This window comes from Pangasianodon hypophthalmus, chromosome 16 (assembly GCF_027358585.1).
Source record: "Pangasianodon hypophthalmus isolate fPanHyp1 chromosome 16, fPanHyp1.pri, whole genome shotgun sequence".
Lineage (NCBI taxonomy): Eukaryota > Metazoa > Chordata > Actinopteri > Siluriformes > Pangasiidae > Pangasianodon > Pangasianodon hypophthalmus.
Window position 1 is genome coordinate 24,208,560 of NC_069725.1, and position 27,536 is coordinate 24,236,095.

Sequence of the window (27,536 nt, forward strand, 5' to 3'; positions counted from 1 at the left end):
TTCAAGACGAGTCATTTTGTCATCTAAGGAAATGTCTGTTGATGGACTACAGATGTGTATGCTTTAGGAAATACGTTACAGTTATTAAATATTCTTCCTGAAGCGTAGAAAATACAAATACTAATAAAAAAATTGTGATTTTCTCAGTACTTAATATGAAATATGAGCTTGTGATGTCACTAGGAGCTACAACTTTTGAACCAATCACATTCAATCATTAAAAAATACTTTGTGTTTAGCAAATCCTGTAAACTAGCCGATTGGGAAATTATTTGTATTCTTTCACAACAAAAGTACATCTCAGGTGGGTTTCTAATTTATTTATTTAAATTACAAATCAAACAAGTGATAAAAAAAATAATTATTCTGCCCCAGTGGGAACAAATACTTTTATTTTGTCAGTCGGTAATAAGGAAGTAAAATGCTTTAGTCTGTGTAATAGAGACGATCTATTGATGCCGCAGGCACTAATGGGACATGTCCCAATCCACACTCCAATCACTATGTAGTGGACTAATGGCCTTTTTGGAGCAATGTCTGAAAGTGTGTAGTGCAGCGAACAGTGTGTGGATTGGGACACGCCCACAGTGGAGTGATGATGGTGTTTATGTGCACTATATAGTGAATAGGGAATGTGGATTGGGACACGCCCACAGTGGAGTGATGATGTTTATGTGCACTATATAGTGAATAGGGAATGTGGATTGGGACACGCCCACAGTGGAGTGATGATGTTTATGTGCACTATATAGTGAATAGGGCATGTGGATTGGGACACGCCCACAGTGGAGTGATGGTGGTGTTTATGTGCATTATATAGTGAATAGTGAATAGTGTGTGTGGTTTGGGACGCGCCCACAGTGGAGTGATGGTGTTTATGTGCACTATATAGTGAATAGTGAATAGGGCATGTGGATTGGGACACGCCCACATTGGAGTGATGGTGTTTATGTGCACTATATAGTGAATAGTGAATAGGGTGTGTGGTTTGGGACACGCCCACAGTGGAGTGATAATTGTTTATGTGCACTATATAGTGAATAGTGTGTGTGGTTTGGGACACGCCCACAGTGGAGTGATGGTGGTGTTTATGTGCACTATATAGTGAGTAGTGTGTGTGGTTTGGGACACGCCCACAGTGGAGTGATGGTGGTTATGTGCACTATATAGTGAATAGTGTGTGTGGTTTGGGACGCGCCCACAGTGGAGTGATCGTGGTTATGTGCACTATATAGTGAGTAGTGTGTGTGGTTTGGGACACGCCCACAGTGGAGTGATGGTGGTGTTTATGTGCACTATATAGTGAGTAGTGTGTGTGGTTTGGGACACGCCCACAGTGGAGTGATCGTGGTTATGTGCACTATATAGTGAATAGTGTGTGTGGTTTGGGACGCGCCCACAGTGGAGTGATCGTGGTTATGTGCACTATATAGTGAATAGTGAATAGTGTGTGTGGTTTGGGACACACCCACAGTGGAGTGATGGTGGTTATGTGCACTATATAGTGAATAGTGTGTGTGGTTTGGGACGCGCCCACAGTGGAGTGATGGTGGTGTTTATGTGCACTATATAGTGAGTAGTGTGTGTGGTTTGGGACACGCCCACAGTGGAGTGATCGTGGTTATGTGCACTATATAGCGAATAGTGTGTGTGGTTTGGGACGCGCCCACAGTGGAGTGATCGTGGTTATGTGCACTATATAGTGAATAGTGAATAGTGTGTGTGGTTTGGGACACACCCACAGTGGAGTGATGGTGGTTATGTGCACTATATAGTGAATAGTGTGTGTGGTTTGGGACGCGCCCACAGTGGAGTGATCGTGGTTATGTGCACTATATAGTGAATAGTGAATAGTGTGTGTGGTTTGGGACACACCCACAGTGGAGTGATGGTGGTTATGTGCACTATATAGTGAGTAGTGTGTGTGGTTTGGGACACACCCACAGTGAAGTGATGGTGCTTTTGGTTAGTGTACTCTGTCAGAAGCCCCTTATTTCAGTGATGAATAATGTTCTAGTGAACGAGGCGCCATTACGATCAAGCCGGAAATAACCGCCATTTATAGATTAGCAGGTGACTTCCGGTGGCAGAGGACACGCCCACTGAGCGAGATATCGCGGTGGTGATATAGAGCTAGCAAGGAGCCATTACTAGCCGCGGAAATAAGCGTTTATTGGCGTGTTTTTGTTTCAACACGGCGAGCAGTCTGACATGAAAATGCAGTTTATCGGCTTCATCTGAACTCCAGCGACATTTTAACACCGACACCGCGATAAGGGATAAATAAAAAGAGGATGAAAGGCGGACCGGAGAAAGCGATGTTTTTCCAAAGTTTTCCCCACACCGAGGAGGAGGAAGAGGAGGAAGAGGAGGACGCGCTGAAAGAGGAAGAGGAAGAGAAAAGCGTCTCCGGAGATCCGTTTGTCGTGGTGAAGCTGGAAGATGAGAGAGACGGCCAGGAAGCGGACAGGAGCGAGCGGTCACCAGGCTGCGGGTCAGCGCTGGAGATCAGCCTGTTCGCCCCGCTCGAGTCCTCGGAGGACGGAGAGGAAGAGAGACCGCGGCCGCTCACACACACACACACACTCACACACACACTCACACACACACTCCCGGCCTGCTGGCCCTCTGCTCCCGGTACATCACCCTGCACTGACACCCAGCCTTCCTCATAATACACACACACACACACACACAGAGAGAGAGAGTGTGTGTGTGTGTGTGTGTGTGTGTGTGCGCGCGCGCCCAGTATGTCTTCTAAAAAAATCTTCTGCATGGATCAGTGTTTTCTGTTATTGTCTGCCTAATTAGCAAATTTGCATATGCAAAAAATCATGCAACATCATTTGCATACGTCATATTACCACCGTTGGGTCATTTGCATACGTCATGTGACCGCTGGGTCATTTGCATACGTCATGTGACTGTTGTCACTCACGTCATGTCGCCGTGTCCATGTTACCGAAGTCCACGATAGAAATCATCAGTTTGAGGCTGCGCTTCTGTCACACGCCGTCCAATCAGATCCCAGAACTCAGCAGCGCCGTGGTGTAACGTGTTGATCTCTAACCCTGACCGCTGCGCCGCTGAGTTCGTTTGCGAGCGTCAGGTTGGCGAACAGCGTCCTCCTGTTATCAGTCGCACTGCAGGACGTGTAGAGCTGCATAACGCAGGCGCTGAGGACGCAACCAGAACATAAAGCATCCCATCAGACCGTCAGACAGGAAGTCTGATCTGCTGCAGAGGCGTGGCCGTCTCACACACACACACACACACACACGCGCACACACACACGCACACACACACAAGTTTCATTCATCCTGAGCGAAACTGCAGTGTTGCAGGAGTTAAAACAGTTATTTTTATATTTATATATTTAGTAATGAGAGATTTTTGTCCGTGTTTCTGAACATCACACTCAGCCCTTAAAAACAACATTTCCATTTCATAATCCACTGTAACATTTAAACCTGTTTATCACTGCAGTTCAAAACACATCCACTAGGTGGCGATGGCTTATAGCTATAACTGTGACAACACTGATGAAATCATGCATGACTTCTATTTCTGATACAAATGTTTAAGAAAAAAAAATTCTCTTCAGTGCTAAATGTAAAATGTTTTGTTATTCGTTAAAAATACAGCTAGTTCTTTTTAAATAAAGCAACATGATTTTTTTTGTATCGTATCGCAGAAACGTCTTTGAGAATTGCGATATAATATTTTCATTATATCATATCGCCTTGTATACGACAAGTTTATTTTATTTATTTTTTTAGATTGACGATGTTTCAGGGATATCTATCGACGCAGTGACGTGTTTTTTTGATTGATAGTCATAAAGTAGAGCGTATTTTTTAGGTCACATGACCATCTTCTCTAACGTTATCAGCGCAGTATGAACATAAAGTGCATAAAAATAACAAACCGATATTTCACATGATATAATTATATATATATATATATATATATATATATATATATATATATATATATATATATATATATATATATATATCCGTAAAGATGAAGCTCACGACTCGAGCGTACGAAACAAGCATATAGTTAAATATTTAAACGTTTCAGACTAGCACTAACGTTTACATGCGTATTAAAGGACACCGTTTATTACAGTGTAATCTGTTATTGAGAAATCTCACACGTCACACGGTTAAAGAAATAAAAAATTCTTTGTTTTAAAATCAACAGTAGTAGGGTTAGCAGTACCGTGATGAATCAGAACCAAGAACGATAGATAGTCGTGAAACAGCGTTTTATAGCAGATCATGAGCGCAGGACCTGATCAAATAGAATATATATTTTTAATTATTTAAAAAAAACCAAGAATTTCTATTGACCAGGAAAAAAAAAACCTGAAAAATTTAACATTTTCAAAAATGTACAAAATCAAATCAGCTGCTTTCATGTAGTATGTAAATTAATTTAATTTAATTATTTACTGTGACATCAATTTTAAAAATTATTTTAAAAAATAACAATGTTGATATTGTGTTATTATTGAATATTTTACCCAGTGTGTTAAAAATAAACATATTTATAATAAATGTATTTTATTCTTCATTGTTTATAGAATTTAAAATAATAATAATAATTTGCCATAATCTTACTATTTTGAAGATGCAGAATTTTAACATCACATCAGCTGCTTCCAGTCTGTTTGTAATAAAAAATAAATAAATAACAAAAAAACTAATATTGATATCGTGATATTGACAACATCCCTGAATAAACTCTACAGAAATTATCACGATATCGATATTGTATCGTCGTGTCTCTCAGATGTGGAACCAACTTTAAAATGGTGTTTTTAAATTGGAATGAATGTTTAAGCTTCACAGTAACACTTACAGAAGCTACACTGAGTAAAAACACAGAGACTCATTACACAATGTACTGTCAAATATTTCACATTTGTGTTTATTTGTTTGTTTATTGATTTGCTTGTTGGTTTGTTTGTTTGTTTGTTTCTCTCAGGTCAGGATGAAGACGCCGGTTCTCCTCAGAGACGCCTGAGAGGACGCAGGAAGCGGACGAAGCACACTCGCCCGAGACGGCCGAGAGATCCTGCAGCTGTGTCCGCGGTAATGATCGGGTTTCACACCCGCTGCTTTTATTACCGTCACCATCGTCATCATCATCATCCATCATCCATCATCATCATCCATCACCACCATCATCCATCACCACCATCGTCATCACCACCACCATCACTATCAACACCATCATCATAATCATCATCATCATCCATCATCATCATCATCCATCACCACCATTGTCATCACCACCACCATCACTATCAACACCATCATCATAATCATCATCATCATCGTCATCAACACCATCCATCACCACCATCACTATCATCATCCATCACCACCATCATCCATCACCACCATCGTCATCAACACCATCCATCACTATCATCATAATCATCATCCACCATCATCATCATCATCATCATCGTCATCAACACCATCATCATCAACACCATCCATCATAATCATCATAATCATCATCCATCATCATCATCCTCATCCATCACCACTATCAACACCATCCATCATAATCATCATCATCATTATCATCATCATCCATCACCACCATCATCACCGTCATCATCATCATCACCACCATCACTATCATCATCACCATCATCATAATCATCATCATCACCATCATCATCAAGTCCATTTTTTAATGTTTATTTTATTGTAAGAATTTTGCTTTTTTAATAATAGTGCTAAATTGATTTATTTTATTAACTCTTAGGGGGGGGTGTGTGTGTGTGTGTGTGTGTGTGTGTGTGTTTAAGGATGTCATGGTGTACTTCATTTATTAAACATTATAAAAAAACGACTGAAACACAAACGACAACAGAAATCTAATGAAATTAAATTTTTAAAAAATCTACACAAAAATTCTGCACTCATTTCTGTCAGGGTTCAGCTCATCCGAAAATAATGTTAACTCTATAAAATTGTAAAAATATTTTTGAGTCTCTTCATCAGACGAGTCTGCGTGGTTTGAGCTGAAGGCTAAACTGGTAGCTGCTTGTTAGCCGTGTTAGCCTCGGCGCTCCAGAGCGAAACTAAACTGCACGCGCTGGCCATGTTGAGGCGAAGGAGAGCGTTCCGAATGTTTCACTTTGCGCCGGAATTAAAAAGGTGTGTGTTTATAAGAGCGAGCGGCGGCTGGCCGGAGTGGTAACAGGATTAAAAAGACGGAAGCGCACGGATTTGACGTGCTGGACTCGAGGAACTCCGGCTGCGTGTGTGAAAGGTAAAGCTAGTTTTGAGTTATTTGGACACTTTTGGTTTTGGAGGTTCATGAGCACCTGATCCTGTTTTACGTTAGCGCAGTCACGTGATCACGCGGGTGTGACGAGTCAGGAAGTGGTGGTGGTGTTCCTTCACCTTCTGCTCTGGGTTTAATACTCCGAAATCAAATCAGCTCTCCATCCGCTTTTGTCTTCTAGATGAAAACGATGGAGGAAACCGACGACACGGACGAGCCTCCTGACCACGCCCCTCCGGAGAAATGCGCCAAATCCACACTCTGGGACTTCCCCTCTCACAAGACGGCTCGTTCCGGAGTCTGGGAATACTTTGAGTATTTTATAAACCCAGAAGGCGAGCTGGAGGATTACGGCTTCCCGACGTGTAAACTGTGCCAGCTGAAAGTGGCGTGTAAGAGAGGAAACACGTCCAACATGCTGCGGCACCTGCAGGAAAACCACGCCTTCGCCTACCGAGAAGCCAAGGTACGGCTGTGTCTCATTTAACATCTCACACTGCACGCCCTATTCACTACATCACTCCACTAACATCACTCCACTGTGGGCGTGTCCCAATCCACACGCCCTATTCACTACATCACTCCACTGTGTGCGTGTCTCAATCCACACGCTCTATTCACTACATCACTCCACTCTGTGCGTGTCCCAATCCACACGCCCTATTCACTACATCACTCCACTAACATCACTCCACTGTGGGCCTGTCCCAATCCACACGCCCTATTCACTACATCACTCCACTAACATCACTCCACTGTGGGCGTGTCTCAATCCACACGCCCTATTCACTACATCACTCCACTAACATCACTCCACTGTGGGCCTGTCCCAATCCACACGCCCTATTCACTACATCACTCCACTAACATCACTCCACTGTGGGCGTGTCTCAATCCACACGCCCTATTCACTACATCACTCCACTGTGGGCGTGTCCCAATCCACACGCCCTATTCACTACATCACTAACATCACTCCACTGTGGGCCTGTCCCAATCCACACGCCCTATTCACTACATCACGCCACTGTGGGCGTGTCTCAATCCACACGCCCTATTCACTACATCACTCCACTGTGGGCGTGTCTCAATCCACACGCCCTATTCACTACATCACTCCACTGTGGGCGTGTCCCAATCCACACGCCCTATTCACTGCATCACTCCACTAACATCACTCCACTGTGGGCGTGTCTCAATCCACACGCCCTATTCACTACATCACTCCACTGTGGGCGTGTCCCAATCCACACGCCCTATTCACTACATCACTCCACTCTGGGCGTGTCCCAATCCACACACCCTATTCACTACATCACTCCACTAACATCAGTCCACTGTGGGCGTGTCCCAATCCACACACCCTATTCACTACATCACTCCACTAACATCACTCCACTGTGGGCGTGTCTCAAACCACACGCCCTATTCACTACATCACTCCACTGTGGGCGTGTCCCAGTCCACACGCCCTATTCACTACATAAACACCAGCATCACTCCACTGTGGGCGTGTCTCAATCCACACGCTTTATTCACTACATCACTCCACTCTGTGCGTGTTCCAATCCACATGCCCTATTCACTACATCACTCCACTAACGTCACTCCACTATGGGCGTGTCTCAATCCACACTCCCTATTCACTACATCACGCCACTGTGGGCGTGTCCCAATCCACACTCCCTATTCACTACATCACTCCACTGTGGGTGTGTCCCAATCCACATGCCCTATTCACGACATTACTCCACTGTGGGCGTGTCCCAATCCACACGCCCTATTCACTACATCACTCCACTGTAGGCGTGTCTCAATCTACACGCTCTATTCACTACATCACTCCACTCTGTGCGTGTCCCAATCCACACGCCCTATTCACTACATCACTCCACTCTGGGCGTGTCCCAATCCACATGCCCTATTCACTACATCACTCCACTGTGGGCCTGTCCCAATCCACACGCCCTATTCACTACATCACTCCACTAACATCACTCCACTGTGGGCGTGTCTCAATCCACACACCCTATTCACTACATCACTCCACTGTGGGCGTGTCTCAATCCACACGCCCTATTCACTACATCACTCCACTAACATTACTCCACTGTGGGCCTGTCCCAATCCACACGCCCTATTCACTACATCACTCCACTAACATCACTCCACTGTGGGCGTGTCTCAATCCACACGCCCTATTCACTACATCACTCCACTGTGGGCGTGTCCCAATCCACACGCCCTATTCACTACATCACGCCACTGTGGGCGTGTCTCAATCCACACGCCCTATTCACTACATCACTCCACTGTGGGCGTGTCTCAATCCACATGCCCTATTCACTACATCACTCCACTGTGGGCGTGTCCCAATCCACACGCTCTATTCACTATATCACTCCACTGTAGGCGTGTCTCAATCTACACGCCCTATTCACTACATCACTCCACTAACATCACTCCACTGTGGGCCTGTCCCAATCCACACGCCCTATTCACTACATCACTCCACTGTGGGCGTGTCTCAATCCACACGCCCTATTCACTACATCACTCCACTGTGGGCGTGTCTCAATCCACACGCCCTATTCACTACATCACTCCACTAACATCACTCCACTGTGGGCGTGTCCCAATCCACACGCCCTATTCACTACATCACTCCACTGTGGGCGTGTCCCAATCCACACGCCCTATTCACTACATCACTCCACTGTGGGCGTGTCCCAATCCACACGCCCTATTCACTAAATCACTCCACTCTGGGCGTGTCCCAATCCACACACCCTATTCACCACATCACTCCACTGTGGGCGTATCCCAAACCACACCTCCTATTCACTACATAAACACCATCACTCCACTTGCCCTATTTACTATATAAACACCTTCGTCACTCCACTGTGGGCGTGTCCCAATCCACAGATATAACCCACTTAAACCCTGTGATCAGTCCGCTGTGGCTGCGTCACTCAGTGTTGTGTGTATTTGTGTATCAGAGAGCAGACGCCCTGTGGCTCGACTTGGACTCCTCTGATTCGGACATGAAGGTGGAGATGGATGAGCAGAACCTGACGGCCGACTGGTGCAGTGTGGGGAAACGGAGCGAAGACGAAAACGAGGGCGATGACGACGGCGATGCAGATTACATCGACCGCAGGATCGCGGCCACTCCGAGGAGGAAGAGGCAGGTCCGCTCGGCCGTGTGGCAGTACTTCCATTACGACGAGGACAGAAGACCGAGCTGTAAGATCTGCGGCTGGAAACTCACTGCAGGATCTTCAGGCAGCACGAGCAACATGAGGCATCATCTCCAGAGCCAGCATCAGATCGTGTGTCCGCTCAGTAAGGTAGGAGTGCACTCGGTACCCTAACCCTCCTCCTCTGGCACTGATGTAGGCCACGCCTCCTCCTCTGGCACTGATGTAGGCCACGCCCACTTTCCCGACACTGATTTAGGCCACGCCTCCTCTGGCACTGATTTAGGCCACGCCTCCTCCCCTGACACTGATGTAGACCACGCCCACTTCTCTGACATATATTTAGGCCACGCCTCCGCCCCTGACACTGATTTAGGCCACGCCTCCTCCTCTGACACTGATGTAGGCCACGCCTCCTTCTCTGACACTGATTTAGGCCACGCCTCCATCTCTGGGACTGACAGGCACACAGGTCGCACCTCCTCACGTTTTATTATAATGTGATGTGTTTCTCTCTCTCTCTCTGTGTCTGTAGTCTGCAGGTCTTGTTATAACGTTGCCTGAAGGAGACGAGCCGATTAAACTGTACCCGCCCACAACACCTCGCAAATCCGCCGTGTGGAAGCTGTTCGGCTTCGTCATGAACAGCGAGGGCGTGCTGGAAGAGAACGGCTTCCCCATCTGCAGGCTGTGCCATCAAGTTGTCGCATCCAAAGACGGAAACACGTCCAACATGTACAGCCACCTGCAGCACCATCACCAAGCTGTGTACGCAGAGCTGAAGGTAAACGCAGACCCCTGACCTCTGACCTGAAGGTCAAAAGCCCATGTTCATCTTCATTTCATCTTCATTTCGGGGAATAACCAAATTTATCCCACAGCGCTGTTGAATTCTGGATTCTGATTGGTCACAAGATGTTTGTGATTAATTAATACACACCTTTTAATACGAATACTTCTAATAATATTTAAACTGAATCTTTTTGTCTGAATCGGTTGTGAATCGGTTGTGAATCGGTTCCTGTTTCAGCACGCGATGGCTCCTGCAGGAGCGGAGCAGAGACTGGACCTCTCAGACACCACAGAGCTCCATCCTCCTGTAAAACGCAGAAACTCGCCTGTTTGGAAATATTTCGGATTTATTAAAAACACCGAGGGTGATTTAAAGGAGGACGGATTCCCGCTGTGCAAAATGTGCCATCGGAGAGTGGCGGCTAAAGACGGAACCACGTCGAACATGCTGAACCACCTGCGGCGCCACCACCAGGCCGAGTATGAAGAAGTGAAGGTAAAACTTCTGCTGCTCGCTGCGTTGTGGTTGCGTTGCGTTTGAGGTGTCATGGTGATCTAATAGCACGTCGTCATGGTTTTTCATTTTTTTATTTTTTGCAGCTGGCGAACGAAACGTTGCCTCCGAGTCGTCCAGAGGAAGGGAACGATCTGCCTGAGCTGTTTCCTCCCAGCATCCTTCCCCTGTCCCCCGTCTGGGATTACTTCGGCTACCCGAAAAACGCAGACGGCGTGATCGAAGAGAACGAGCGGCCCAAGTGTAAAGCCTGCCGGCAGTCCATCGTCTCCAAGCAGGGCATTTTATCCAACATGCTACGCCACCTGAAGTTCTACCACGACTCCTTATTCGAGGAGCTGAAATCGAGAACCGGATGGCGCAGGTACAGACCTTATAAGGAGAGAAGCCGAGCCCCGCCCATTCAGGCCAACCCGGACGAGCTGTACCCGCCCAAAATGGCCCTGAAATCAGGTGTCTGGAAACATTTTGGATATCTGAGGAACTCTAAGGGCGTGGTCGTTCCCGACGGGTTCCCGATCTGTAAACTGTGCCTGAGAAAGGTCAGCACGCCGAGAGGATGTACCACCAACATGATGGTCCATCTCCAGAGATACCACACCACCGAGTTCGCAGAGATGAGGGTAAATATGCTCTAACGTTACAACTTTATAGTTCTGAAGACCACATCAGGTGTTCGAAGGTATTGAGGTCAGGTTAAACGTGTACAGACGTTATTCTCGTGTCCGTAATTGTGTATGTAATATATTGTAATATTAAACACAACAGGTAACAGCATTTTAGGCAGCGTTTGTACTCCTGAGATAAATTTTGAAGGAAAGCTGTCTTCTGATGTCCTTTTTTTTTTTTTTTTTTTTTTTTTTTTTTGGGTGGACATAGAGAGCGTTTTGTCTGTTCTTCTTAGCTAGTGATAACCGATGATCCTGGAAATCTATAAGAAAGACTCGTGTGTGTGTGTGTGTGTGTGTGTGGGGGGCAGATGGTTAAAATGCTGTGAAATAATATTAGCAAGGTTCTGGTAAAGTATAGCAAGTTGGTGCTGTTGTAGCTTCAATACAGAGTCTGGCACATTTTTGTTTTTAAAAAAAGAGGCCATTTGATTGACGTGTCAGACGACCAATCAGAGAACTTTTCACCAAACTCCAAGATTTGCTGTTGACTTTCCACCAAGTGCTCCACATGACTTTAAACATGATGTCATGTTTAAAGCTCATGGTGTCACACAAAAAAGTGGACAGCCAATCAGATTGCAGCTTTCAAGATCCTGAAGCTTGTGGCCAGAAAAGTGTACAAAACGATATCAGACTGGAGACGGAGAGCAGGTCTGTTAACACGCTGAAATTATAGTTTTAATTTTTTCGCCGAGTTTGTACGTCTCGAGTTATCGGACAGATAAACGCCGTGTTTGAGCAAAGCTACGTGAACGCGCACTGATCAACATAAAACATCTTTACAGTTAAGAACTTTTAAGACTGTGGCTAGCAGTGGCACCTGTTGTGGGAAGGAAACCTTTAAATAATGAAGGTCACTGTCTAGATCCTGTCAGATAATTTGGCTAAATGTATTTATTTTATCGTTTTCCCAGGAATTCTACTGAGATAGAAGCAGTTTTGTAAACCCAGGAGGCTCTTACCGCTTGGTTATTTGGCGTATTTCTTGGCGTAGGTGTTGGGGGATGTTGGGTCGTCATTCACACACCATACGTTCCTCGCGTTTCTCCTTTTATAGCTGAGCGGTGACGATAATGATGACCAAACTCCGAGACAGACCGGAGACCCGGGCCCGCCGTTGGACCTCTGCCCACCACGAGATGTCCTCGAGCCCGTGTGGGAGCATTTCGGATACCAGAAGGACGCAGACGGAGTCGTCCAGGTGGACGGACAGCCGACGTGTAAAATCTGCCGAGTGAAAGTTTCCTGTCCTGGGGAGAGCACCAAATTTCTGTACAGGCATCTGTGGAAGAAACACAACGCCGTCTACTTCGACATCAAGGTCCATAACCGTTTCACACGTTTTCAACCATCTTCTGTTGTAAACAATATTAAAAGGGTTAATTTTTTTTAATCGTATTGTAGGTGGCCACCAGTTCCTTGAGAGGAGAGGACGGACTGGTGGCCCCGGTCCTTTTCCCACCGACGCACAGGGTGAAGTCTGCCGTCTGGGAATATTTCGGCTACTTGAAGGACGCGGAGGGGACGGTGGTCTGCGACGGCTTTCCTATCTGCAAAATCTGCTACTTAAACGTAGCGGCTAAAGGAGGAAACACCACCAACATGTTCAAACACCTCAAAGATCATCATAAGTCCATCTACGATGAGATCAGGGTAGGAATCTCATCATACGCTGTCTTAAAGAAATCCTGTAATTACTTGATGTTAATTAACTCCAATCTGCTGTTATTCCCTGCTCCAGCCGGCTGTTCCCGAGGAAATCGTTCCAGATCATGCGTCTTCAATTCTCTATGCTCCAGATGGCCAAAACTCCAAATTATGGGAATATTTTGGATACCTCAAAACTCCGGACGGTGCCCTGATAGAAGACGGAGCTCCGGCTTGTAAGATTTGTGGCCTGAAGGTGACGTCGGAGGGCGAGTCTACGTCCAACATGATGAAGCACCTTCAGGAGAATCATGAAGGAGTGTACGCTGAAGTACAGGTACGTCATCCTCACCTCTCCGAACAGATTATTATACTGACTGGATCCATTAGAAACGAGTTCATACGAAGCCAGCGTTTGGCTGTGAGCCGCGGCGTTAAATCCTCACGCTGCACGGAAAAGTTAGCTTCAGTTAATATTCTCTTTATGTTTCATGTTTATCCGCGAGGTGAATGCCTTCCTTCCTTCGTTTTTTCCTTCCTTCCTTCTTTATGACTTCTGTCCTTTCTTCTTTCCTGACTTCCTTTCTTCCATCCTGACTTCCTTTCTTCCATCCTGACTTCCTTTCTTCTTTCCTGACCTCCTTTCTTCCATCCTGACCTCCTTTCTTCTTTCCTGACCTCCTTCCTTCCATCCTGACCTCCTTTCTTCTTTCCTGACCTCCTTCCTACCATCCTGACCTCCTTCCTTCTTTCCTGACTTCCTTTCTTCTTTCCTGACTTCCTTTCTTCTTTCCTGACTTCCTTTCTTCTTTCCTGACTTCCTTTCTTCCTGACTTCCTTTCTTTCCTTCCTGACTTTCTGGCTATGCATAAAAACCAGGCTACCCGTTGTTCCACCTCTGGAACTGCTGGAATAGCACAGCTACCGTAAATATGCTGATAAACTGAACGTATTATTAACTGATGAATTAGTGATCTCACACCGCTTACTCAACTGCACAATATTACATGCTGTAGTTAATATATAGTTGCGTGATTTTTTTTCTTCTCAGCCTCTCAACGTTGCCTTTATAGAAGAAGATTTTGTGTCACTGAGTCTAAAAATTGTAATTATGTAAATAACAATAATAAATATCAGTTATAAATTGTTGTATAGTTATAGTTGGAGTGTTCAGAAAGCTGCTCGTCTTCTCTTAGGAAGCGCTCAGTAATCCGAGGACGGAAGACGCACCTGAGCTTCCAGAGCTTCCCGAGCTTCATCCACCCACACAGAACGCATATCCCGTTTGGGAATATTTCGGATTCCTGAAGGACGCGGAGGGATCGGTCGTGTTCGACGGCTTCCCCATCTGCAAGATATGTCGCCAGAGAGTGGAGTCCAAAGACGGAGACACGAGAAACATGTTCCACCACCTGAAGGCGAATCACCGGAACGTGTACCAGCAGATCAAGGTAACGTTCATCTCGCGTAGCTTCCAGTGCAATCCGTGAAGGTGGTGATGGAAAACCGCTAATCTTTAAAATGTTATCTAAATGTTTTTATAGCCGGCGGTTGAAAAAAGGGTTTATAAGCCCTTTGAGCTGTGTCCACCGAACGGCCGGCAGATCGACATCAGGTTATGGGATCACTTCGGATATCCGAAAAACGCAGAGGGCGAGGTTGAAGAAGACGGAGCTCCGGTGTGTAAGATCTGCCTTCAGAAGCTCACGGCCTCCTCCAGAGGAACGAACCTCACCACCAGCATGCTGAGGCACCTCCGGAGGAACCACCAGTCCGTGTACGAGGAGGTTCAGGTGACGAGCTTTAAACCTGCTGCTGCAGCTCTTTCTGTGATTAAACAGTGATGAAAGATGAGCACGTCTAACCATGCCTGCTTCTGATTGGTGGGCTTTTGTCTCTGAAATTTTAATATGCTAATTAATGCAAATTAATGCTAATGAACACCTTTTTTTGTCCCTGAAAATATACACTTGCATTTTGACACATATGTTAATAATGAATATTTTTTATTAAATCTCATTCTCTTGTGTATATGCGCGTGGAAGGAAGTGAAGGAAAGAGAGTAAAGAAAGAAGGAAAGAAACAAAGCAAATAAGTAAGAAAGGAAAGAGAAATAAAAATGGAGCAAAAACAAGGAAGAAAAGAAAGAAATAAAGGAAATAAGGAAAGAGAAATAAAGGAGGGAAAGACGAGGAAGGAAAGAAGAAAACAGAAAATAAAGGAAAGGTAGAATGAAGGAAGGATGGAAAAAACAGAAGGAAGAAAATGAAGTAAAGAGAATAAAGAAGGAAGGGAAGAAAGGAAAGAAAGAAGGAGACAAAGACCAGGAAGAAAGGAAACAGAAGGAAAGAAAGAAGCAAGCATTAAAAGAAAATAAAGGTAGAAAGAAGGAAGGAAGGAGACAAAGAAGGAAAAAATAGAAGAAGGGAGGAAGGAAGGAAATGTAGGAAGAAAATAAAGGAAAGGAAAGAATAAGAAGGACAAAAAAGAAAGAATGAAAAAGTAAGGAAAGAAAGAAAGGGAAATAAAGAATAAGGAAAACAAGAAGGAAAGAAAGAAGGAAAGAAAAAAGGAATGCGAGAAAAAATTGCCAGTCAAAAGAAAAAAGGGAGGAAGGAAGGAAGGAAAGGTAAAACTGCAGAAAAGAAAGAATAAACAAAGCAAAGAAGAGAGAAAAAAATCAAAGAAGGAAAGCAAAAAGTTTAAAAAGAGATTTAGGAAAAGTGAAGAGATCGTTTCATGTAAATTTGAACGAACGCTGCGTTTTCTCAGAGACTTCGACAGAAATTCTGCTCAAAGCTGATATTATTGCGCTGACGATCCAGAATTCGATTACGGCAGCTATTAAAAAGTCATAAATGTGATTTCTCGACGCTTGTAGTTACGCTGCGTAATCATCCGGTGTTTACGATTTTCATGGCTCACTCTAACGGGATTGCGTCCTGAAGCTGCGCGTGTTAATATCTGCTCACTCGCTGTGTGCAGGAGGCGATCGGAGCCTGGAGACCCGAGTGGAACAGCGAAACCCTCGAGCTTTACCCACCCACGCAAAACGTCACGTCCTCCGTCTGGGAGCATTTCGGATACCTGAAAGACGCCGAGGGGACGGTGGTGTGCGACGGCTTCCCCATCTGCAAAATATGCCACCAGAAAGTGCCTTCTAAAGGAGGAAACACCACCAACATGTTCAAACACCTCAAAGACTGTCATCGGAGCATCTACAGCGAAATCCGAGTGCGTACGAGCGTGGCTCATTAACCGCTCTGTGATGACGGAGTTAGCACAGTTAGCTTTCACGTGCTGCATTAATCATTGTCAAACAAGCTGTTTAAGCAGTTACGCAATATTTACCCTAGATTAGCCACGCCCACTTCAGATTGAAAACTGTTCAAATTTTAGTGAAGACCTCGGAAAGTCTTAAGACCTCGTTAGAAACGGGTTTACTTTATTAAATTTTAATCAGAATCCATTTCTTGTGTTTTAATTCCTGATCCCGGTTTCAGTCCTCTCTCTCTCTCTCTCTCTCTCTCTCTGCTTCTCTCTCTCTCTCTTTCTCTCTCTCTCTCTCTCTCTCTCTCTCTGTCTCTCTGCTTCTCTCTCTCTCTGTCTCTCTCTGTCTCTTTCTCTCTCTCTCTCTCTCTCTCTCTCTCTCTCTGTCTCTCTGCTTCTCTCTCTCTCTCTCTCTGATTCTCTCTTTCTCTGCCTCTCTCTCTCTGTTTCTCTCTCTGCTTCTCTCTCTCCCTCTCTCTCTCTCTCTCTCTCTTACAGTCCGCAGTGACTAACGAGGTGTTTGAGGACGTTCGCTCGGCCACTGACCTTCACCCGCCCAGCACCCCGTGTGACCCGACGCTCTGGGAGCATTTCGGATACCGCAAAACCGCAGACGGAGTCGTGGAAGAGGACGGAGCGCCGTTCTGTAAACTCTGCCTTCGGAAATTAGTGTCCAGGGGAGAGACTACGAGAAACATGAAGCAGCACCTTAAGGAGAACCACAACACTGTGTACACCGAGCCCGAGGTACAGATCATAAAGATTTTTTTTTTCTTCTTGGCTGTTTTTGTTTTTTTCCTTTAATGCACTCTTGTCGAAATTAAAGACGCATTTTTTCTCCTGCAGCGTGACGTATGTCGGTTTACCCAAGTGAAGCGACATGTTTCAGTGGGCGGGACTTTCGTTTTATCCAGAAGAAATGTGAAAAATTTGCTTTGGATTTGCTTTTTGTTCGTTTTACCAAAACAAATTAAACGTTGTGCATTAGCGCCCCCTAGTGTCCTACAGTGAGTTTGGACGCAGCATTGCGTTTCTAAACGCTGTTTTCCGAACGTTATTATTACTGCATTATTATTATTATTATTATTATTATTATTATTGTTTCACCAAATGACATATCGCTCCGGTTGTGTTGAAGATCGAGATTTCTCGGGGACGTTTCGGATCTTAACCAGGTCTTTTCCGTCTAACAGGAAGTCCTGAGCTCGTTCGTCTTGGAGCTGGACACGGGCACTTCGGACCTTCATCCTCCGACGCGGAAGGTGAAATCAGCCGTGTGGAAGTTTTTCGGTTACCCGAGAGACGCGGCGGGGTTGGTTCTGAGTGACGGCTTCCCCATCTGCAAACTCTGCCAAAAGAAAGTCTCTGCTAAAGGAGGAAACACCACCAACATGTTCACACACCTCAGAGATTATCACCGGACAACGTATAACGAGATCAAGGTACGGAATTTAGTGTTTGTCCTGTTAATGTTACTGGAGGTTCATCTTTACCAAGAAGTCGTTGCAGTGAAACGTTTACGATCTCCTCGTTCACTTGTATAATTAATAACACTTTACTGGCGAACGGGATTCTCCTACCATTTAACCAATTATTTCCTCTGGACCTTGTTTTTGAACTTATATTTATAGAAAAGCTTTAGACTTGATGCAAAAGAAATCTTTCTTTTAAACTAAGATGCTTTCTTATGCTTTAAGGCTTAGTATTTAACTGGATTGTTTTTTTTTTTTTTAATAGCTTTGAGATAAACGATAAGGAGTAAGAATCTTTTAAACTGGGATTAGTCAGAAAAATGACCAACCTTTGAATTGCTGTCGCTTCAAATCTGTTGTTCATAATTTAACAAATGCTGAGAAAAGATAATAATTTATGCTAATTGGGTCTGATCTCAACCTGTTTCAGGCAACGTTTGATCCTGTAAGGACTGAGAACGAGCTGGAAGCCGTGGAGCTTCATCTCCCGACGACGGACGCCCTGTCACCGGTCTGGAAATATTTTGGATACCCGAAAAACGCAGACGGGTCTGTGGTGTGTGACGGCTACCCGCTGTGCAGACTGTGTCAGCTGAAAGTGACGGCTAAAGGAGGCAGCACGACAAACATGCTCATGCACCTGAGGGCCTACCACCTGGATGTGTACAAGGAAGTCAAGGTAAAGCTCACGGTTTGTAAATCTAATACTACACATTGAATTTACACACACACACACACACACACACACACACACACACACAGAGTCATGTAACAATAGCCTTACAGGGACCAAAGTCATACACCTGCATATTAAGGACAAAAAGTACAGCACTAATTTACACACACTCACACACACACACAGATTCATGTAACAATGATATTATGGGGACAGAATCATACGTAAATACAGAGCTTGTTTAACAAACACACACACAATCAGATACACAAATGTGCACCAACACACACACACACACACACACACAACTCCAGGTAATTGTCATGATAAGGATCAGTGTTATTTGCCCATGGAGACAAGAACTGCAGAGCTAGTTTACACACACACACACACACACACACACAGTCAGGAACAGAAAGGAAACACACACACACACACACACACCCACACACACACACCATCAGGCACAGAAAGGAAACATACACACACACACACACACACACACACACACAATCATGTAATTGTCATTATAGGGACCGTGGTTCCATCTGGGTAATGGGGAAAAATAAGCTGGATTCACACACATACACACGCACGCGCACACACACACATTTTCGGATAATTATTGTTATAGGGACCGTGGTCACACGTGCTTTGTGGGGACTCAGTGCATACACACACATGATTAAAATCTTTAAGATCTTATCGGTTTATATACATTTGAATATTTTCTAGCACATGGTTTCTTCAGGTTATAAACGCTGCTGTGTGTTTATTCATTTTTTAGCCAGCCGTTACTAAAAAGTCCATCTACAGACCTTTCGATCTCTATCCACCGAGCGGTCAAGACGACATCAAGCTGTGGGATCATTTCGGATATCAGAAAAGCGCAGACGGAGAGCTGAAGGACGACGGAGCTCCGATCTGTAAAATCTGCCTTCGGAAAATGATCAAACCCCCGACGGGCGGGACGCCGACCACCAACATGCTGAGGCACCTTCGCAAAAAACACCAGTCAGTGTATAACGAAGTGCAGGTGAATGTCTTTATCAGCGAGGAATAACTACATAAAGTAAATACGCCGTACGTTTAACCAATAACAAATTTATCTTTTTATTTAAAAAAATCCAAATCTGTTTGACGTTCGTAAGTACAAGATGACATCATACCTTAGTGAGACTTTTTGAAAATATTTTTCACTTACTAAAAAAAAAAATTGTGAAAGCTACCAGCTTGCATTAGCTCGCTGTTTTATATTGGAGATTGTTAGCTAAATATAATTATAGCTTTATAAAAATTTGGTATTTAATTTAAATATAGCTAGCTGCTCGCTACAGTTAAACCAAGGGCTTGTAGTTTTTTAATAGATAGCTAGTTTTCTAGCTGGCTACGTTTACTTATACAAATTAATTTATTTATTTATTAAATTAATGTTTTACGCAGTAGCTGAACATCTCTTACAGAATCTATATAGCTAGCTAGCGTAACATCGGGTCAGTTTCGTAGGATAACGTCTTAATGTCTGACTGTGCATCAGGAAGCGATCACCACGCTTAGAACAGCGTGGGGCATCGAACCACCCGAGCTCCACCCACCGACTCAGAACGTCACGTCTGCAGTCTGGCAGTATTTCGGCTACCTGAAAGACGCCGACGGCTCGGTCGTGTGCGACGACTTCCCCATCTGCAAACTGTGTCAACAGAAAGTGGCTTCCAAACGACGATGCACCACGAACATGTTTAAACATCTGAAGGATTACCACAGAACCATCTACGACGAGGTCCGGGTATGTACGCGCGTCTTAAACGGCGTTGAAGCAGACCGATTCTGTTTTTGGTTAGTCTGAAAATTATAAAGAAAAAAAAAATGATGATGTTACTTCGTAGAGCGCAGTCACGAGCGAGACGTTCGAAGATCTTTTCCTGCCGACCGATCTCCATCCGCCGAGCGGCCAGTACAATCCCAAACTGTGGGAGTATTTCGGATATCGTAAAACGGCAGAGGGGAACCTCGTGGAAGACGGAGCGCCGATCTGTAAACTCTGCTTCCGAAAGCTGATTTCTAAAGGCGAAACGACCTCGAATATGATGCAGCACCTTAAAGAGAACCACAACACTGTCTACACCGACGTCCAAGTAACGAATTTTAATTCTCTACTGCTTTAATTTCTACACTATAAATCACGATATTATGATTTTTATTATTATTATTGTTATTATGCTGTAGAGGGAAGTAAACCCGTTCACCATCGGAGGAGCCACTGAACTCCCCGAGCTTTACCCACCTGAACACAGAGTGAGGTCTGGCGTCTGGAAATATTTTGGCTACCTGAGGGACACGGAGGGTCCGGCTGACTGCGCAGGCTTCCCCATCTGCAAGATCTGCCTTTCCAAAGTGTCCAATAAGGGAAAAGTCACGGCCAATATGACCGCGCATCTCAAAGATCATCACAGAAGCATCTACGATGACCTTAAGGTTCAAACTTAGAACGTCCTGCGTTTACGTATTCTTGTTTTATAATAAATATGGATGCAACGATGAGCTTTATCACATTAATCAGTTACAAAATATAGATATTTTGTCATTTGCAAGTGTTGTGGAAGACAGTAATAAATTTTTGTATTTACTTTTACATTTTTTTTAACGCTTTTTTCTCCATTTGTCCTGTTTTTCTTATTTAAAACAGTAAGAACAATGAAGCATCATAATATAATCGATTATTACATTGCTGATTATTGCAAAATTAGCTAAAAATATTTTTTGTTGTTGTTGTTTTTATTAGATACCAGACAGAAGGCCAAAAGTGCTGTTGGCTGAAAATCTCCCAGAACTTTACCCGCCATCGAAACAGCCTCTGTCTCCAATCTGGGAACATTTCGGACTTCCCAAAAACACTGACGGAGTCGTAGAAGAGGACGGATGCCCGATCTGCAAAATCTGCGGCAAAAAAGTTTCAAGCCAAGACGGAAGGAAAATGATAAGACATCTGCATTTCTGCCATTTCTCTGTGTATGAAGAGTTAAAGGTAACAGTAGGTTTCAGTCTTTCCAGGTGTTTAACATTATATAAATCACTCAGGGATAAAATATATATATATATTTATTTGCTCAGAGATAAAAATCAGAACTTTGTTGTAGCAGCCAATTTTTATTTTGTCTTTCGTGAAAACTATAACCAGGTGATATACTTTTTAAACCGGTGTTTAGAATAATGTTTTCAAATCGCAACCACCAGTGCGCTTTATTAGTGCTTTATTGGTGCTTATTTTGTTCTCACTGGAGCTTCCAAAACATTTTAAAAAAGTTCACCTGAATGCCGAGTGATGTCAGGCATTTTTGTTCATTTTTCTGTTTGTTTGTTTGTTTTTGTTTTTACCTCTTGACCAATCAGATTGCAGGTTGAGGACAAGTGAGAAAAACACACATGGAGAACAGTGTGAGGGGAAAAATTTGTTTTGTTAGTGAGCAAATATCAGGAGATTCACTAAAACTGAAAATAAATCATTGCCAATATTCGAACGTTGCTACAACTGAAAATAACAGCGTGTGTATTTTTGGGACGTTCACCGGAATGTGGTGCGGCGTCTAACTTTAACTCAGTCGAGTCGCACAAGCAACTAAAATTCTCTTCAAAGCTACAGAGAAGACGAACAACGTCCTGATCACCAGAGTTACACCGATTTTTATTTCATCTTCTCTTACTGAGAATAATAAATCTAATCTATACGGCAAGCTAGGCTAGATAGCTAGCTGATACGAGCTAGCTAGCGCTACTGAGAGTGTTGTCATGGTTACGTTTTTCAAAACTTTCCCATTTTTTTTTCTTTCTAGAACGCAATTAGGGCTTCAAAGTTGGGAGTGGACGCAGGAGGCCAACCCACCGACCTTCACCCTCCCTCCAAGAGCGTCCGCTCCTCCGTCTGGGAATATTTTGGATACCTGAAGAATCCGGACGGCACGATCAACGTGGACGGACGTCCGATCTGCAAGATGTGCTTCCATAAAGTGTCCAGTCACGGAGGAAACACGACCAACATGTTCAAGCACCTGGAGGACAAACACGGGCTTAGTCAGTAGCGGACGAGCTGATTGGATAAATGTGTGGGGGGGAGGGAGGGGGAGTGGGGAGGGAGGAACTATTCCAAGAAATGGAGTAAAAAAAAAAAAAAATCTGGATGCATGTAAACCTTGTGGACAAGAGGAGTATGTTTTCAGTTAATAATTAGCACTGGAGGATTACACGACGCGTTAAAGGAGAATTAGAGAAAAAGACTCGATCTCGTGCACATGCTGATGTCCTTGTGCCTGGTTTTAAATCACTGTTACCTCATATTCACTCCAGAAAATAAAAAAACAGCTCTAGTCTAGTTCAAATCATGTTCTGTACGGCTCAAGAGGTAGTATTCATACTCTGAGGTAAAGTCACGTTATTAAAAATAAAAAAAAAATGTCTGTAGTAGTTCAGTCAGGTTTCAGTAAATCAACACGTAGGCAGATTGTTCTGTTCCTTTTTCCTGTCTGTCCTTTTAATCCAGAACTTCCGACCAATAATTTCACTGACTAATTATTACAGTTAAAACTTTAGAAAAGCTACAGCTTTGGACGCCGATGGAATTCTGACGTGGAGATTTGGGACTGCAGCTTAAACCAGGACTTTGAGACAGTGGACATTAAAGATGGAGATGTACAGCGTTAGTCATGTTTCCCTGCACACCGAAAGTCTGACGTTAGCGTAAGACGGTTAGACCAACCTACACACATCACGTAAACAGCATTTCGTAGCACTTCCTCCAACAACACGTGGCTGGAAACTAAGAAACCGGGCGCAGAGAGACTTTGAGGATCGGTTGGTAGGAGACTCGATGTTGTAACAACTTCCTGTTTTCAAAAAAAGAGTGGTAATGAATTGTTGATGGGAGAAGAGAAAACTCCAGCGAAGATCTGGAGGCTTGCGTGAATAAATGCAATGCGAGACGAATTTCAGTGTAATGTGGCTGCTATGAATTTCTTTCTTGTCTTTGTCCGTTTTCTTAACAACATTAAAACTAAAGACACGGATGTGGAAATGTGAGCGAAATGAAGAAGAAGAGCAAGATGTTTTCTGTTCATTCTGGCTTGGTACCGTGCCACAATCGTCTAGAGCAAACTTCCTGAAACGGCTCCTTACGTGAACACTGAGACTCGCGTGTACGAGTCGTTAATTTATTTCATCGTCTTGTTTTGTAGCTGTAGCTAATGCTGTTACGTTTTTTTTTTAATCACTTGTTCAGCATTTTTTTTTAATCAAACTGTTTCCATTTTCACCATCTGAGCTGTTCATGAATTTATTCATCTTCAACCATCTTCGTTTCCTTCGTTTATCTAAAAAGCTCATGAGTGTCCTCTTCGCTCATGTTTATGATTCCATACTATAGCTCTCAAACATGACTTGTGTCATATGTTATAAAAAAAAAGTTCTCACTGTCAAATATTGCAGATAATCCGTTTGAACGGAGTGAGATCCTGTCTAGTGGATGAACAGCGAATGTCTAATTATATATTTTTAACTTGCATGTGTTTTTTTTTTTTTTTTTTTTTTTTCTCTTCCCCCAACTTTATCTTATCATCTTGCACCTCGTGTGTATTCTGGCGTCTTTCACACAACCGATTTCACAGTACACAGGTGATTGAGAGAGTCCTAATCGAGTTGTCAAACTCAGAAACCCTAAAATGTGTTTATTTACACCCAGATGTTCTCTCTCTCTCTTTTATACGACTCAATATTTTGGTTCTGTGTAGTTTCCTGGATGAGTTTTACGTACCGTGTGCATGTAAGCATAGCGTCAAAACAAATTAAACCATTAAATAAATCCAAATAAATTAGTATTAATAGATTTGTAGAAGTCTGAACTGGTGCACCATGACATCCTTGAATAACAGATGTTATTGGACGAAATGGTGAAACGGAGTGATTATCTTCCTTATCTGAACTTCTGAACTCACAGGACAAGAGTAAAGCGAACTCTACCCGAGAGCAAGAGCGAGAGCGGCCATCTTGGCCAGTTGAGTGTGAGGTAGAGAGGAGCTTAGCGTCTGTTAGCGGTGAGAGGAGTCCTCCGGCTGCGATGGAGCCTCCCGTATTTCATCCTCCTTCAGGCATGGTTAGTAAACGCTACGCTCAGGAACGATGGGTGTGTAATCAGTGATACAGCGTACACATGCACATACTGAGCTCTGAGCCTTACTTCAGATCCAATACACACTTCACTCCGTTCAGCCTGATAAAGACCCCAGTCTTAAATAGTCTGAGTTAAAGCTGAACTTCTAGCACTTTACTCTCCTCAGACTTATGTGTACTACGTTAAATCCACTGTTCCAGTGCTTGAGAAGTTTCTCCACATGCCTGTGTTTGCGTTTGATCACAGGAGAGCGCAAGTGTTGGTGAAACGCAGAAGAACGTACTGCTCGAGGTCCTCAGCTACTGCAGGGTAAACTTCCAACCTCCTGCTCAGCCTTTACATCAGGGGTGTCTGCATTTCCACCTGATTTAGGGGCGTGTCTAGAGACGGCACCGATCCGATACCCAGTATCCGTATTGGGCAGATACTTAAAAAAATAAATAAATAAAAACATGGATATCGGAGAAAATATATCAAATATATTGGATCTTTTAACAAATGGCAAAGATTGGGGTTGGATTTTAAAAAAGAAATATTTTTTTTGGAACTGGAAATGGTTATATGTAAAGAAACTTGACTTGTGTTTGTTTTGTTACGATTGATTTTATTATATTTTTACCTTATAATTTATTATATGAAGATGTAACTGTAAAAAAGTGAAACTGCAGTGCTTCAGGGTAAAAAGAAAAAGTAAGAAATTATGGGATAGATTTTGTTTCAGAAAAGAAATAGTGGTATCGTGCCATCTCTAGGTGCATCCCAAATAATCTAATTAATCCCTCCTGATTAATCTTTAACGATTCCGAATCCTCCTAATTCTTAAAATGCACTTGGAGGAATCGAGGAACGAGGAGATAAGAGATACGATACCTTCTCCATCTGGTCCCCAGTAAGAAATGTTTGGATGCCCCTGACCACGTAGACAAAAATCATCAAAAATCCTTTTGTCTGTAATTTAAACTTCAGACATTATTTAAATAATTAAATTCTTCACTTTCCCCCCCCGTCAGTTCTTGCATGCGGCAGTGCAGAGGCTCGAGCAGAAGATCGACAACCTGCAGCCCAAGTACAGGAATCCGGAGATCTCAGAAGAGGTACTGCAGCTTTCACCTTCACTTTCTGCTCACCACCTTTTCCTCTAATTACTTCAGTTCAAAAAAATAAAAGATCAAGTGGCAGCATTTGCGATATTAGTAGCTTGACGTAAGAATTGTATCACACTGGAAACATATGAGCTTGATACAACTAGAAACTTCACTAATCCCCAGAACTACACAGGAACCGAACGTAGCTTTGCTGCTGAGAAGCTTTCAGGGTTCTTGCGCAGGATGTGTGTTTGACGTGAGGTCAGGGGGTGTAAATTTAACTCGTAAGCTTTGAAAGAAAGAATTGGAAGAATTGAGAGAATTGCAAGTATGCAATGGTTGTGTATGTGGTTCATTCAGAATGGAAAGACACAACATCGTTCAGGGTTCATCTGGGGATTTGCTGATCGCTTTCCTTTCTGTTCATATCCTTTTTTTTTTTAAATAAACTTTTACAGCCGATGGTGGCAGTGAGAGGCGGTCAGCTCTCCTGGTCCCTCGCTCAGCGTCTCGGGCCTTCACCTCAGACAAAACCGCTGAGAAACTCTGCACGGGGGCAGGACGCAGCACATGTCCTTCCTCACAGCGTCGGAGGAAAGAGGAACAGACGCAGGAGACGTCGAGCTCAGAGAGCGTCCGAGCCGAAACAGGAAGCAGCCAGAGATGCTGAAGAGGAGGATCCACGAGATAACGACATGCAGAAGAGCAGCAGAGCGAAGCGTCGGAGAAAACAAAGGAAACGTCTCGCTGCAGCTGGATCTGAACCTGAGGAGCCACTGAGCGTAAAGGAGGAGAACCGTAATGCAGAAATCAGTGAGTGTTGAATTCTGGATTGTGATTGGTCAGAAGGTGTTGATTCATCTTCTATAACAGCAGCTCTGACAGTAGTGCAGCTCCAAATCACAGGTTCATTTACTAATACGGTGTCGTTTCTATAGTAACTGCTCATTCACAGGGACTCGTACGGCAGACGCTCCACTGACGATAAACAGATAAACAAAAAATGTGTAAGTTTTCTTCAGGACAGAAGAGTTTACACATTGTGGTTTCTAGGTAACATTTTTTTCTTAATAACTTCAAGAGGATTTGTTTTGTAATGTTTAAAGGGGGACGGCCAAGTGGGTAGCTTCAGCTAAGGGGGAGGAGACAAGTCCATTTTTCCACCAGTAGAGATATTATTCCTCTATAAAGGGGTTTCGTTAGTCATTACATTGCACTGAGTGAAATTTTTTATTTTAAAATGTTTTATCATTATACAGCCAAATCGCCTTGTACACTCTACAGTTTAACGTTACGAATTAAATATAAGCGTCTGCCACTAGGGGGCGAATTTTGACCACCGTATTGAAAAGGTGGCAAAAATGTATTCATTAAATTACACAGAAAAGGAATAATTTTCGTCTTCAGTATGTTGAAAGAGTAGAATTAAAGCTGACTAACAGCGAGATGTAACCATAGCAACAACTGTGTGATCGTAGCTTAAAAAAAATGACAGTCTATTTGTATTCTCTCATCTTTCAGTTATAAAGAATAAGAAGTACACAAAGCGTCGTCTCGTGTCCAAGATCGCCTGACTCCAGGACGCGTCGTGGGACGTTAGCTCTTCGTTACCGCGTGGGATCGAGGCTCGTTGCACACTTCATCAGGATAAACCTTCTCTGTTTTTACTGTCTAAATATAACATCTGAATAAAGATTCATTGTTTTTTTTTTTTGTTTTTTTTTATTAACAATT

General features: G+C 43.7%; 2 protein-coding genes across 4 annotated transcripts; both read left to right on the top strand.

Moving 5' to 3' along the window:
* The first annotated feature begins 1,951 nt into the window (after positions 1 to 1,951).
* LOC113530931 (uncharacterized) lies at positions 1,952 to 24,683 on the top strand. Of its 3 annotated transcripts, XM_034311698.2 has the most exons (23): positions 1,953 to 2,637; positions 4,996 to 5,102; positions 6,497 to 6,781; positions 9,318 to 9,668; positions 10,054 to 10,302; positions 10,549 to 10,806; positions 10,911 to 11,447; positions 12,553 to 12,816; positions 12,900 to 13,148; positions 13,237 to 13,479; positions 14,339 to 14,593; positions 14,687 to 14,935; positions 16,128 to 16,376; positions 16,911 to 17,159; positions 17,606 to 17,854; positions 18,315 to 18,563; positions 19,348 to 19,596; positions 20,098 to 20,346; positions 20,447 to 20,695; positions 20,787 to 21,035; positions 21,343 to 21,585; positions 22,391 to 22,628; positions 24,544 to 24,683. In XM_034311698.2, the coding sequence occupies exons 1-23, from the start codon at positions 2,295 to 2,297 to the stop codon at positions 24,552 to 24,554; spliced, it is 5,874 nt and encodes a 1,957-aa protein (XP_034167589.2). In that variant the 5' UTR covers positions 1,953 to 2,294; the 3' UTR covers positions 24,555 to 24,683. The 3 variants fall into 3 exon arrangements, with proteins under 3 accessions (XP_034167590.2, XP_034167589.2, XP_034167591.2); XM_034311699.2 differs by lacking the exon at positions 16,128 to 16,376 and having other exon boundaries at positions 1,952 to 2,637; XM_034311700.2 differs by lacking the exons at positions 1,953 to 2,637; positions 4,996 to 5,102 and adding an exon at positions 5,135 to 6,300.
* si:zfos-905g2.1 (uncharacterized) lies at positions 24,560 to 27,522 on the top strand. Its single transcript, XM_053240909.1, has 5 exons — positions 24,560 to 24,699; positions 24,964 to 25,026; positions 25,728 to 25,811; positions 26,261 to 26,615; positions 27,324 to 27,522. The coding sequence occupies exons 1-5, from the start codon at positions 24,664 to 24,666 to the stop codon at positions 27,374 to 27,376; spliced, it is 591 nt and encodes a 196-aa protein (XP_053096884.1). The 5' UTR covers positions 24,560 to 24,663; the 3' UTR covers positions 27,377 to 27,522.
* Positions 27,523 to 27,536: the final 14 nt, after the last annotated feature.